The sequence below is a fragment of the Seriola lalandi genome, unplaced genomic scaffold (assembly GCF_002814215.2).
Source record: "Seriola lalandi dorsalis isolate HSWRI2012SDOR001 ecotype SW California unplaced genomic scaffold, Sedor1 jcf7180002054575, whole genome shotgun sequence".
NCBI lineage: Eukaryota > Metazoa > Chordata > Actinopteri > Carangiformes > Carangidae > Seriola > Seriola lalandi.
Genome location: NW_019525128.1, coordinates 813,820 through 826,877, shown reverse-complemented (window position 1 = coordinate 826,877; position 13,058 = coordinate 813,820). Strand labels below are relative to the sequence as shown.

At 42.7% G+C, this 13,058-nt stretch overlaps 1 protein-coding gene across 1 annotated transcript in view; it reads right to left on the bottom strand.

Moving 5' to 3' along the window:
• Positions 1–13,058, bottom strand: part of col4a4 (collagen, type IV, alpha 4) — a 51,560-nt gene that overhangs the window by 22,706 nt on the left and 15,796 nt on the right. Inside the window, exons 5-23 of the mRNA XM_087176969.1 lie at positions 11,949–12,083; positions 11,752–11,796; positions 11,526–11,642; positions 11,132–11,200; positions 10,573–10,608; positions 10,434–10,496; positions 10,128–10,163; positions 9,474–9,515; positions 9,195–9,275; positions 9,039–9,083; positions 8,866–8,928; positions 7,092–7,136; positions 3,187–3,240; positions 2,925–2,985; positions 2,677–2,781; positions 2,414–2,569; positions 2,204–2,293; positions 609–769; positions 412–484 (exon numbers count right to left, since the gene is read on the bottom strand). Of these exons, the coding sequence (XP_087033095.1) occupies positions 412–484; positions 609–769; positions 2,204–2,293; positions 2,414–2,569; positions 2,677–2,781; positions 2,925–2,985; positions 3,187–3,240; positions 7,092–7,136; positions 8,866–8,928; positions 9,039–9,083; positions 9,195–9,275; positions 9,474–9,515; positions 10,128–10,163; positions 10,434–10,496; positions 10,573–10,608; positions 11,132–11,200; positions 11,526–11,642; positions 11,752–11,796; positions 11,949–12,083 (1,477 nt within the window). The remainder of the gene's footprint in view (positions 1–411; positions 485–608; positions 770–2,203; positions 2,294–2,413; positions 2,570–2,676; positions 2,782–2,924; positions 2,986–3,186; positions 3,241–7,091; positions 7,137–8,865; positions 8,929–9,038; positions 9,084–9,194; positions 9,276–9,473; positions 9,516–10,127; positions 10,164–10,433; positions 10,497–10,572; positions 10,609–11,131; positions 11,201–11,525; positions 11,643–11,751; positions 11,797–11,948; positions 12,084–13,058) is intronic.

Sequence of the window (13,058 nt, the reverse complement as noted above, 5' to 3'; positions counted from 1 at the left end):
GCTCAACCTACTGCGCCACTCAACGCCCCATGTATCAGTATTTCTAAGGGGTCTTGGAACGTTTATGGCTGAACGGGATTAATGAAGAAAAAAACAAGCATAATAAATCAGATTACGATTATTATTGGTCTTAGATTGTGGGTATACACCATTTTGCTTTGTGCAAATATAAACTTTTTAAATGGTACATGTACATGTTAAAAGTTTATGTATGCAGATGATCAGATGATTTTGTTTGATTTTTAGAAACAACACACAAAATAAACAAATAGGGACATAAAACAGGAAGTGGGACTGCAAAAAAATAAATCTTTAAAATTGAAGAAAGAGACATTGTTTGACATAAGTGGTGTACTGGTGTGTAGAGTTCAGGAGAGGTGAGACAGGTGTGCAGACAGGTGACAAACTCACCTATTCTATCCACCACAATGAAATCTCCTTTCTGACCCTTTACCCCTTTGACGCCTGGAAATCCACCCAGACCCTACAGACACAAAAAAAATAATAAATAAAACAAAACCACAACACAAAAAGAACAAACACGCAAAAAGAATCAATGAACTTTGGGTTACTGATACGACCTCTGACCCTGGTGTTTGGTAACTCACCTGTTCTCCAGTATCTCCAGTATCTCCAGGTAAACCTTTCTCTCCTCTCTGCCCTGGGGCCCCTGGGACTCCTGGAAACCCCTGATTTCCCGAGTCACCCACAGGGCCGGGGGGGCCCCTTAGTATTAAAGGAGGGCCACAATTGCAGGCACCATTAGAGCCTATAACACGTAGGTAGATTTAAAAATAGAAAGTCAGGTTGTGGAGGTCCTCAGGGAAAATCTTTCCACTTAACCTCACATCAGGGATAACAACATGCTGGAGGGAAGCACTGCCAACACAAAACTGAAGCTGGATTGCTATCTGTCTATTAATTGGTTGCTGGACTTCAGGAACGAGGGTCTCGTATAATCTGAGCTAGTCCTATCCAAAAGGGATAAGAGAGGATGAGAGAGTGAGAGGAAGGTCTTTATTCCATTGTTTCATCTGTTAAAGCTCCATCTTTTCCTCTTCTTCTGTGTTTTATCTGAAGTGTTGATCCATAAGAAGATATGTTTGCGGTTTTAAGAACCAAGAACCATCTCAGTGTAGTTTTACATCTCCTCTCAAGTTTCTCTCCACAGCGCTAGTAACAAGGTTGGTGAGCCAATCTGGGGCTTGGGGCGTGGCTGAGGGTGGTGACTGTTTTGTTGTGACATCACAAAGTTACAGAAGTCCTGACGGCTGGTTTTAAGGCTGATTTTCTGAATACAGGCTGTGTGCATTTCTCTGTGGACTGAGGCTTTAATACTTTCACAGTATTAAAATAAAACCTAGACCTGCTTTATAATCAAACAACACATGGACAGAGACCTTTATATATGGAGCTTTAAATCCTCAGTCAGAAATGTGTCTGTACTTAGGTTTCCATCCAAATCTAATTTTAACCTCATTTTCAGAAAATGTACAAATAAAATATAAATTAATGCATGTTTCCATCCAGTCTGTTATGTGACTAGTACTGTGCAATACTTTTAAGCACTTGAGAAACTACCTTGAAAAACTATGTGCAGATGTCCCAAGTAAAACTGGTGTCATTTTAAAGGCAAAGGGGAGTCACAGCAAATACTGATCTGATTTAGGGATTTAATTTTTACTGGACTTTGGATGAAATTCACTGAGAAATCAAAACTATTCATGGATTTATTTTGAAAACTTCCTCACTTTACTTTTATTGTCTAAAACCTTTGCACAGTGCTGTACATTCCGACCAATATCGTATTTTCACCTATCATGACTACAGTAACTGTCCTCACCCAAATTCAAAAGTCAAGTCAGAGTTCTTGTCATTATTTGCAGGGTTCTGCATGGTCCTACCGACATTAGAGATCTATTGCAGCCCTTTGTCTCCAGCAGGCCTCTGAGATCTCATTGGGGTTTGTTGGTTGTTCCCAACTCTAGGCTCAACAGTAAAGGACAATGTGCTTTGTAATGTTTATAAAGACCCGAGGAAAGTCTTGCACAATAGGAGGATTCTTCCAGTAATCCAGGTGGTGTCAGTCTGATGTGATGACATCACAGACACATGAGAACCAGTGATACGAAACTTCCCACTCAACATTTCATTGGTCTAGAAAATAGCAATCAATTAAGAATCAATCAGTCTAGACAATGACCTTTAAACCCTGGGAATCCCTGATCCCCTGGTATTCCCTGTTGACCCAGGTCTCCTGATTCTCCTGGGGCCCCGGGAAGACAGTAACGACCTGAGGAGAGAAACAAGTGGTAAGTATGTCAGCATTCAGTGATCTCTGCTGATTACAATGATTGATATGTTATAGGCATGTCTGAAGTTAAAGAACAGGTGAACAAGAGTTCTCTGGTACCTGGACTTCCTGGTTCTCCTTTCAATCCTCTGAATCCGGGATATCCTGGTTTTCCAGGTTCTCCAGGTGTGGGTCCATCTTTATAGACCGGACCTGGATCTCCTCTCTCCCCTTTGGATCCTGGAACTCCGCTCGGACCTACAATACCTGCTGGACCTGAGGAGGAACCATCAGAGAACTTTATTCATCTTATGCCACCTAAACACATTTCACCTTCACTGTCACTGTCAGAACACATGATGCTGCCTTGCTCATAGGCTGACCAGGTATGGAGAGGCCGGGGGCTCCAGGAGGACCATGCATTCCCATCAGCCCCATGTCTCCTTCGGGGCCGCTCAGTCCGGGGGGCCCGCTGCCTCCAACATCACCTTGAAAACAGGTGGCAGTTAGTTGACATCATACCAAACTGATGACATCACACCAAAGTGATGACATCATACCAAGCAGACAAGGACAGAATCTGTTGATTGATCACCAATGAGCTGATCAATCAGTTTGTATTGATCCATACCTGTGTGTGTAACATCTACCTCCTGAGGGAGGCCTTTAGGACCTGGATCTCCCATCATGCCCTGGGAACAGACAGATTCATGACAGACGATATAATCACAGGCAGGTGCTCAGATGTCCTCCAACAAGGATCATACGTCAGTTTCATTATAGAAGATACAGCAGGTGTTAGAGGAGGGGCAGTCAAACACCTTAGGTGTCTGGATTTACCTGTTTCTGATTGGTCAGGACAGAAATATTACAGACAGAAAAAAATGACTGACCTTAGGACCTTCTCGTCCAATCAGACCTGGGAGGCCTGGACTTCCTTGAATCCCCTGAAAACACATAGACACACACACTTTTAGAACAAGGAAATCCTGGTTTCTGATTGGCTGGCGGGTGTACATCATAGGAGGAAACCCAGGACACAACTTCAAATTATCACATAATGCTCTTCTAGAAATTCTCAAACCAGAGAAATCTGTGATTTTAATCAAATAAACACATGTCATTTGGTTGCCTGTCAATGACATCATATCCCCTTTGCTCATCTATACCATGTAATATAGGTTTTGGTGCATGTAAATGGTCTACACAGTCTCAAGGATCAAAGTTTACACCACAGGGAGTAACTCTTTCAGGGTTGGTTTGTTTGGTTTTCCTTTGTATGAAACGCCCTGTTGGGGTCCCGACATTACTTCCATTTAGGGCTGGGAAATAAAACGTTAGCAATGATCATGCGAAATTATTTTCCTGGATAGAAACATTAAAAATGTTGGATAAATGTTCAATATAATTCATTTCCATGCTTATAGCACGCCCACAAATGAATCACAAACGGCCAATCATGTCGCAGGAATAGAGGTCTGCATTGTGCAAGTTAGGATGCATGGTGAGAGGTATAAATACAGGACAGCACGTGACATTATTTACAGATGCACGCAGTGGCTGATGGGCTAGAAGCAAATAAGGTGAAATGAGTGACACCGCAGAAAAAGCAGAACACAGTTAGGAAGATGAAAATATCGTCAACAAGAGAGGCCATTGGTGGACATTTTATGTTTGAGATTATGTTTGGATTGTTTTATTTTGTAGTTTGTTTCCTTGTGTGTCTCAATGTTTTTACTTCCTGTCTTTGTCCTGTTTCCCTCCTTGTTGATTGTCTGCCCCGCCCTAATGTGTTTCACCTGTCTTCAATCACCCTTGCCTCTCTTGTGTCTATTTATTCTCTGTGCTCCCCAGTGTCTGTGTCAGTTTGTCTGTAATTGTCCTGTGTGTTACCTGTTGTTATCCCCTGTGGTTCCTTGTGTTTTGGCCTGCTGTTTTTGACCCCTGTGTATCCCCGTGTTTCGGCTTCTGTTCGATTGGTTCACCAGTGTTTTGTAAGTAGTCACTTTTTTTTGTTTTGTTATTAAAACATTTTTTGCACTAATCCCTTGTGTGGTTGCATTTGGGTCCAGCCTTACTCCCAAGACGTGACACTCTCAACTTCAGTAGTTTGGAAATGTTTTGGCTATTTACAGTCCGGCAAAAAAAAAGAGCAATGCACACTGCAAACTGTGCCGGAGACCGGTTCCATCAAAGACAGGCAACTCCACAAACCTGTTTCATCATTTGAAACAATATCACCCGTTAGAACACACCAGAAAGTAAGAAATTAAAGGCCAAAATGAGCGCCGGGCCAGTACCCAGTGCAAGTCTTCTTTGTCTATTTATTTATTATCCAGTCTGATCATGTTACATGTGTGCTGTATCACACCGCAGAACTTAATTTTTTCTATTTACTTTGTTGAGTAAAAAGGACTGAAAAGGATCTGTTTTTGTCATGTTCTGACTAAATAGAACAGTTTGAAACCACAATTGACTGAAAGAAATAAAGATGTGCCATTTATTGTGATAAATATCGATATTGATTGATATGTACATTTTTATCGTGATAACAATTTTGGCCATATTGCCCAGCCCTAGGTTCAGGACTTTTGCTCAAAATGATAAGGCAGAACTGAAGCCGTCACAACCATTTGTTTACACAAGACATGAGCAACAGGTCATTGCCATGGTTGTTGCTGCCAAGCTGAAGCTGACCAATCAGAGCCCAGTGTGCTTCAGTGGGAGGAGGGGGGCCTTAGAGAGCCCTGAGCTCTAACAGAGCGTTTCAGACAGAGGGTGAAGAGTACAGTATAAAATGTACAGCAGAAGAAGAAAAATGTCTTTTCAGAACATTAAAGCATGTAAATCTATTTTAGTCGACACCAAGAATGAAATGAACACTAAAAATGGTCATAATAAGTCCTATTTAAGCTGCATTTTCATGATACTCTTGTTAGATCTTGGTTATGTTTAACTATATATTTTAACCAGAAGAAGGATTTCCATCATTGGATGGATCTCAGCATCCCCAAGAGAGCCGATGCCAGGGTGCTGGAGAGGAGACTCCCACTGATTGTCGAACCTCAGATTCAGGATGAGCAATGCGGATTCTGTCCTGGCTGTAGAACAGAGGACCAACTCCTTCCCCTGGCAAGGTTACTCAAGGGGTCATTGAGTTTGCCCATCCAGTCTACATGTGCTTTGTGGACTTGTGGGGGGTACGGGGTCCCGGGGCCGTTGCTACAAGCTATCCGGTCCTTGTATTACAAAAGTGTAAACAAGTATTCTCAGCAGAAAGTCAAACATGTTCCCTGTGGGTATTGAACTCTGCCAGGGTTGTCCATTGTCACCAATCCTGTTTGTGATTTTCATGGACAGGATTTCAAGGCACAGTCTGGGTGGAGGAGTGTGTCCAGTTTGGGAGCCTCAGAATTCCCTCCTTGCCATTTGCAGGTGATGTGGTCCTGTTTACCTCGTCAGACCAGGTCCTTGAGCATGCACTGGGGCAGTTTGCAGTTGTGTGTGAAGTGGTGGGGATGAGGGCCAGCACCTCCAAGTCTGAGGCCATGGGTCTCTGCTGGATTGCTCTCTTTGGGTTGGGATGGAGTTTCTGCCCAAAGTGAAGATGTTTAAGCATCTTGGGTCTTCATGATTGTTGGTAGGATGGAGATTCAAAGGCGGATCGGTGCAGCGTCAGCAGTAAAGTGGGCATTGTACCGGACAGTTGTGGTGAAGAGCCAGGAGAGCCAGAAGGCAAAGCTCTCAATTTACCAGTCAGTCTTTGTTCCAACCCTCACCTCTGGTCATCAGCTCTGGGTAGCAACTGACAGAATGAGATCATGGATACAAGCAACTGAAATGAGTTTCCTCCGCAGGGTGTCTGGGCTCAGGCTGACATCCAGAGGGAGCTCAGAGTATGTCGCTGCTACTTCGTGTCGAAAGGATCCAATTGAGCGGGTTAGGATGAGCACCTTCCACTGGAGGTTTTCCAGGCACGTCCCACTGATAGGAGGCTTCGGGGTAGACCCAGAACACACTGGAGAGATTATATATCTCATCTGGCCTGGGAACACCTCGGGATCCCCCAGGAAGAGCAACATGTTTCACTTATTTAGGTGGAACATTGTGAGCAGTGTCCTTATGACAACTAATTCCCCACAAAAAGAAGACCACAAAAAAGTTATGACGTATGTCTCTCTGTGATTGCACATGAGCCGAATCTTCATCAAAACTTTTCCAGCTTGTAAGGCTGCAGCTCTGAGGTTGTTGTTGTTTCCCATAGTGAGGGGGATTTTGGAAACAGTAACAGGCAGGGGAAGCAGAAAGGCTGCCTGAAACAGCCACCCAATGGCAGGTTTATACCCACAGCTTACATCCCATGAGTCACATTAACTTCAGCTCAGCTCACAGCCCTTCTGAGACCTCCTGTGTCCACCAAACAGTGTCAGGGAAACACAGATTTTTAATGTGAAACTTCTTAATTCAGTGTTTCTATTGGTTATATTCCCCTGGTGTGTTTGTTAATTCAGCTGCTGGTAAAAACCTCCTGAACCACTGACACTGAAGCAATCCAAACCAGGAGAAGCTGACGACAATGGTGGTGAAGACAACAACTCCCATGATCCCACACTACTTCATGACATTGCCAAACTCGTTACAACATGATGATTTTTCAGAAAAGATTTGCTGATGATTTGACAACTAGTCCTTTTAGGTTTGAAGCACAAAACAAGTTCTCTAAAGACAAATCAGCTCAAAGTCACTTTGACACTAGTTTCATATTATTGTTATTTTTTAGTGTGCTGTGTTGACTCACCTTGAATCCTCTCTCTCCGAGCAGACCGGGGATGCCAGAAAATCCCTGAAACACACAAACACATCACGTTTACATGGACACTGATGTTTCATCAGTAACCTGAATATAATGATCAGATTAACTGTTAATCAATCTATCACAGATCGTCCATCTTGTCTGACTGATTGGTTTGTACTTTCTTTATACCACAACAGGTGTCATCACAGTCACTTCTTTGTGCTGATGGGAACAGGTTGGTTTTAAGATTGAAGACAAACACTGAAACTGCAGCCAGAGTCAGCTGAGACAAAGGTGATCTCAGAGTCTCCGGTCTTCTCAAGAAATGATTTTCCAAGACATTTTCAGAGGCAGGAGGAAGGGATGTCAGGGATCACACTCTCTACTGACAAGTTCCTCTATATGGACGTCTCCTTTAAAACATACAAGACTGAGTGAAGGTTCAGACTCTTCTCCATCATCATCATCAGGGAGTGTCTGATTGGTCCAGATTCATCCTGCAGCAGGACAGTGAGTCCAGACACCCAGAGTCATAAAGAACTATCTTCAGAGACCAGAAGATCCAGGAGTCCTGCAGCAGATGGTCTGGCCCCACAGAGTCTTGATTTCAGCGTCATGGAGTCCGTCTGGATCATATGAAGAGACTGAAGAACTAAGGCAGGTTCTCCAAGAAGCTGGATCAAGCTACCTGACAAGAACCTGAAGACTATACCCTGTTCTGTACCCAGGACTCCTCTGGACCTGTGACTTCTCTGAGTGAGGAACGTTCAGCACTGAAACCCTTTGTGAATTACTCTTGGACCAAGAACTATGCAGTGTTTCCTCTAGGATTTTTTTCAGCAGTGGGGGGGCATGCTCTCCTCCACTTTGTTTAACAACTCCTCCCTGTCTAATGTTACTTGTCTAATAAGATTACATTAAAAGTGTGAGTAACGTAACGCTAACAGCGTTATATAGTTTACACTCACATCACATCTGATTACAAGTGTGAACATTAAAATACTATTTTTTACCTAACCATCATCATTTACGAGTCAGTAAAAGGCTTATGACGCTACCTGACTAGCGTCTTCTTCATCTGTTGTCTTTCTCTTCTTAGAGAAGTATCTGAACAAGCTCATCTGAAAATGCAGTCAGCAGTTAATACATAATGACGTGTAGATATTAGCTTAATGCTATCAATTAGTTTACCCAAGTTAGCGTCACTGAGTTGGCTAATAAGTCTATCTTTTCTCCGGTAATTCGCTGCCTTATTCCTCACGACTACACTTCTCTGACTCTCACCTGGTGCCTGACGTGACGTCACTTTCAAGGCCGCGCTCTCGCGAGTAATTAACTCAAATAGGATCCTCCAACCACCCCACTCCCTCCCTCCCCTCTCCTCCCCTCCCCCCGTTGCGCTCATCATCACACAGGCTGTGCTGTGAAGGTGGAGAGATGTGGCGGGGGGGGATTTGCGACAATAAAAAAAAAAAAAAAAAAAAAAAAAAAAAAAAAAAAAAGAAAAGAAATTTGAAGGCGTGGCGGCTATGATTTAGCAGTGGCGGGCCGCCACAGAGGAAACACTGCTATGGAGTCTTAACGTAGTTTCCACTAACTCTGACAGTCGGCTTGAGGATGTTTTCTCAATACGACCGGAAGGTCTGAAAGGTTTCAAGTTTTCCAGGTTTACCAGGATGTGTGACGACCCTGGAATATAGAATTTATTTGACTGGGACTGATCAATAATGCAAAAATGATAATAATGATAATAACGTGAAGATGGATAAGTACTCACTCTGGGCCCAGGGAACCCAGGAACCCCTTTCTCTCCTTTGATTCCTGGGAGAGAGTCCATGCCCTGAAACACACACACACACACCAGTGAATACTGTCCAACTGTAGAGCAAGTCAGCATCAGAACCCAGTGTTCCTTCAGACAGATGCTCCAGATGTTTGATCAGAACTTACCCGCAGTCCCTCAGCTCCACAGACTCCTTTAATCCCTCGATGGCCCTGAGGAACCAACACAACCCGCCATTAGAACCCAACTGTAGCAGAACTACATGAGGACCACAGTAGAACAACTGTAATCTGACAGGCTGTATGAGCCGAAGTCCCACCCACCTTTTCTCCTTTGATGTACAGGTCTTCTGGAGGGTCGACGTACTCAAACGGCCCCGGGGGCCCCTGGAGGCCCTGATCCCCCTGTGGATTACACAGTTAACACCTGTCACTAGTTGACCAGTTAATTCAAGTAACAGTAAAAAGTAAACTGACTCTTGCTCTTGTAGCCCTGCCCCCTCGCTGATGTCACAGCAGGTGTTTTTCAGCAGTTATCAGAATGCAAGCACCTGCAGTGATGTCATGTAGGGGGCGTGGTCAGAAAAAAAACAGTGTTTGTACCTCGTCTCCTTTCTGTCCAGGGAGAGATCGACCTTTTTCTCCCTGAAACACAAACACATCACATTGAGGTTAAAACTGAGTGTAAATGTTCAGATGTTTTACAGTATATTTAAAAATCTATTCAAACTTAATGACTTAATAACCTGTGTTGACAAACTCACTGCAATTCACAATTGCAATCACAACACGAGAGGAGATTGTTCAGAGATCAGTGTCTCGTGATAAACTGACTTCATGTCCACAGATTCTCAGTGTCAGTGTACAGATTTTAATGACTGTAAGAGATCACTGTCTCTGTCGTGATCAAAGAGGTAACATTAGTAAAGATCACATGAAAAAAATAATATCCAACAGTCTCAACATAAACTGAATCCACTGAAGAAAGAGTTAAGGTTCCCACAGTTACTGAGTTAAAGTCATATCAAGTTCTCATTGAGCCTGCGCTCTGAGACCCACCACAGTCCAGACTGAGCAGAGAGCTGAGTGTGACACTGAACTCATCAGGACGACGGTGAACATGGAGGAAGAGTCAAGTTCAAACAGGAACACATCAGAAAACATATACTCTATAATGTTTCAAACTAAAGTCTGGTTCTAAATGAAGTTCAAGGTAAAACTGGACACATTAATAAAACACAGTAATATGATACTTACAGGTGGACCCCTGGAACCAGGAAGACCAGGGAGACCCTGTACAGACACAGGCACATAATACCACTAGATGTAAGAATAACAACAACAACAACAACAACAAAAACAACAACAACAATAGCCTATAACAGTTGCCTGTACTTTATCTGCATGTAACTCTGTAACTTAACTCAGAGTTAAATATGTGATTTAGTCCCAGGGGAACTAATAATAATAATAATAATAATAATAATAATAATAATCATTGTTGTTATTATTATTATTATTACTATTATTATTGTTGTTGTTTCTGGTTTTGTTGTGACTCACGTTGGTCCCATCCAGTCCGTCTGAACCCACACCTCCTTCTGAACCAGGGAGACCCTGCTCACCCTGCAGACAGAAACACACCTGTCAGTGCTGTTCATGTGTCACATGCTATTGTTGTTTGTTGTGTGTTTGCTCTCACCTGCAGTCCAGGAAGACCAGGGGGCCCCACATCTCCCTGTGAGACACAAAGACACACACACACTGATAGTATCAATAATCTGTGTTGTCTACTCTGAGACAAATCATCCCATAATCTGTCGTCTCCATAGAAACCACCTGCACAAAGATAGTTGATGAGTTGATCGACAGGTATTTAATAACAGATTCATCAGGAATCAGACAATTTTAAGTAAAAAAAGGTGAACTATTCCAGAGCTCCCGTCTCTCTATGTGAGTTTCTCTGTTTTCTACCACAGTCACTGAATCTCTTCAGGTCAGGACTGTTGATCATATTGTTATATTGGACCATGAGAAACTGAGAGTGGCAGTTTTCACTGATTCTTCATATTAATCAGTGAAGACAATAATCAATAGATGAATCGATTATGAGAACGATGGTTCTCTGCAGGTCCAGTATAACTGCAGCACCACAGGAACAAGTGTGTCTCTACCTGCTGCCACTTTAAAGTCACACAGACCTCATGTGCTGGAGGAGACAAGACTCCAGGTGTTATGTACAGTAAAGAAGATGAACTTACAGGTACTCCAGGGTACTGAATGAAGTACACTGCTGGATCTCCTGGAAATCCTTTCAGTCCTGGAAAACCCTGCAGAGCAAAACACAGTTACCATGGTGATTACAAAATACACCACTAAACTTTATTAGTACTACAGAACAATGATTACTTTGTATCATCAGAACACAGTAGTGATGAACTCTACTAAAAATCAATACATATTCAGAGTCTGGTGGAAAATTGATCACTTATTTACTAGTTGATAAAAACCTGAATCTATAAACTTGATGCTCTGATGAAATGAGGCATGTACAAACTTTAGACTCTAAATTGACACATAATTTAGCTTTAAGATCATTTTAAGACAGAAACAGTTCTCATCAGTGTTTGTTATTGACTGATCAGTGTCACTGACCGGTTCTCCATCACGTCCTTGTTCTCCGGGAAGTCCAGGATCTCCTCTCTGCCCTCTGGTCCCATTACATCCATCCAGACCTGGAAAACCTGGACCTCCAGCAGGACCCGGGTGTCCCTGAACACGCAAACACAAACACAAATACAAACACACACTCATAGTCTGACACAACTCCAGCTGAACCAATCAGTGGAGCCGACAGGCTACGGAGGGCGGAGTTTCTTACCGGGACTCCCTCTAAACCCGGAAAACCAAGAACACCGACACTGCCCTGAAACAACAAACAATCAGAGTCACAGGGTTCTGCACAGAACCAGTGATAACAGCAAGAGCTGTGATTGGTCAGACAAACGAACAGGCTGTAAAGCATAAAAACAGACATCATCAGTTCAGATGAGAACCAACAGAACCAAGTTTATTCACCAGGTCTCCTTTCAGTCCTGCAGCTCCTGTTGGCCCCTCATCTCCTCTTTGGCCCTTTTCTCCTGGAGGCCCCTGAGGACCTGGGAATCCTGGGGGCCCCTGATGGCCCTGCTGCCCCAGACCACCTGGAGGACCCTGCAGAACACATGCATCACAGTTAGTACTTAAGAAAAGCTGTTAGAACCAGATAGAATCATACAGAACCTGATAAAAAGTGGTAAAACATGTGAGAACCTGGCTAAACATGTTGGGATCTGGTAGACCACGTTAGAACCTGTTAGACCTGTTAGAAACTGTTAGAATGTGATAGAAACAGTTACACCGCTGAAGAACGATGTTAAAGCCTAACAAAAATAGGTAGAACCTGTTATAACTTAGCATAATACACTGGAACCTGGAAGAACGCAGTGCAACATGTTAGAACCTATTAGAAACTGATAAAAACTGGTAGAACATATTAGAACCTTGCAAAAACATGTTGGAATCTGGTAGAACATGTTAGAACCAGTTAGGCCTGTTAAAATGTGATAGAAACAGTTACAACACCATAGAACATGTCAGAACCTGATACAACCTAATAAAAAACTTTTACAACAAATTAGTACCTGATAGAACCTGTTGGAATCTGAGAGAATCTGACCTGCTAAAAACTGGTACAACATATTAGAACCAGTTAAGAATCAGCAGAACATGTTAGAACCTGGTTCTACCTGATGGAACCTGAACCTTGTATGTGGATAACTACATGATCCAGATCAGACTGCTGGACTGTTTAAAATGAATCTGAATCTGTTGTCAGAGAAACCAGTCTGTAAACCCAAACCTGCCAAAGTGAAGTGGGTGGACCAGGACCCAGAGGTTTTCAGGTGAACCCAGTTCCAGATACAAGTGGTTTTCTTAGAATTATAATGAAAGTGTTGATATAATCCTGGTTTTATAGGAGAACAGATCAATTTAATCTGTTGGTTTATTTATCACATGTTAATTTTCATATGTATACATGATTTAATGCACAACAAAAAAGCACCATAATTAACAGAACTCAGTTTAATAAAAACTTATCATGCATTTAAAGCTGTTTGCTGAGAGAAAACATGATTCATTTTCTCA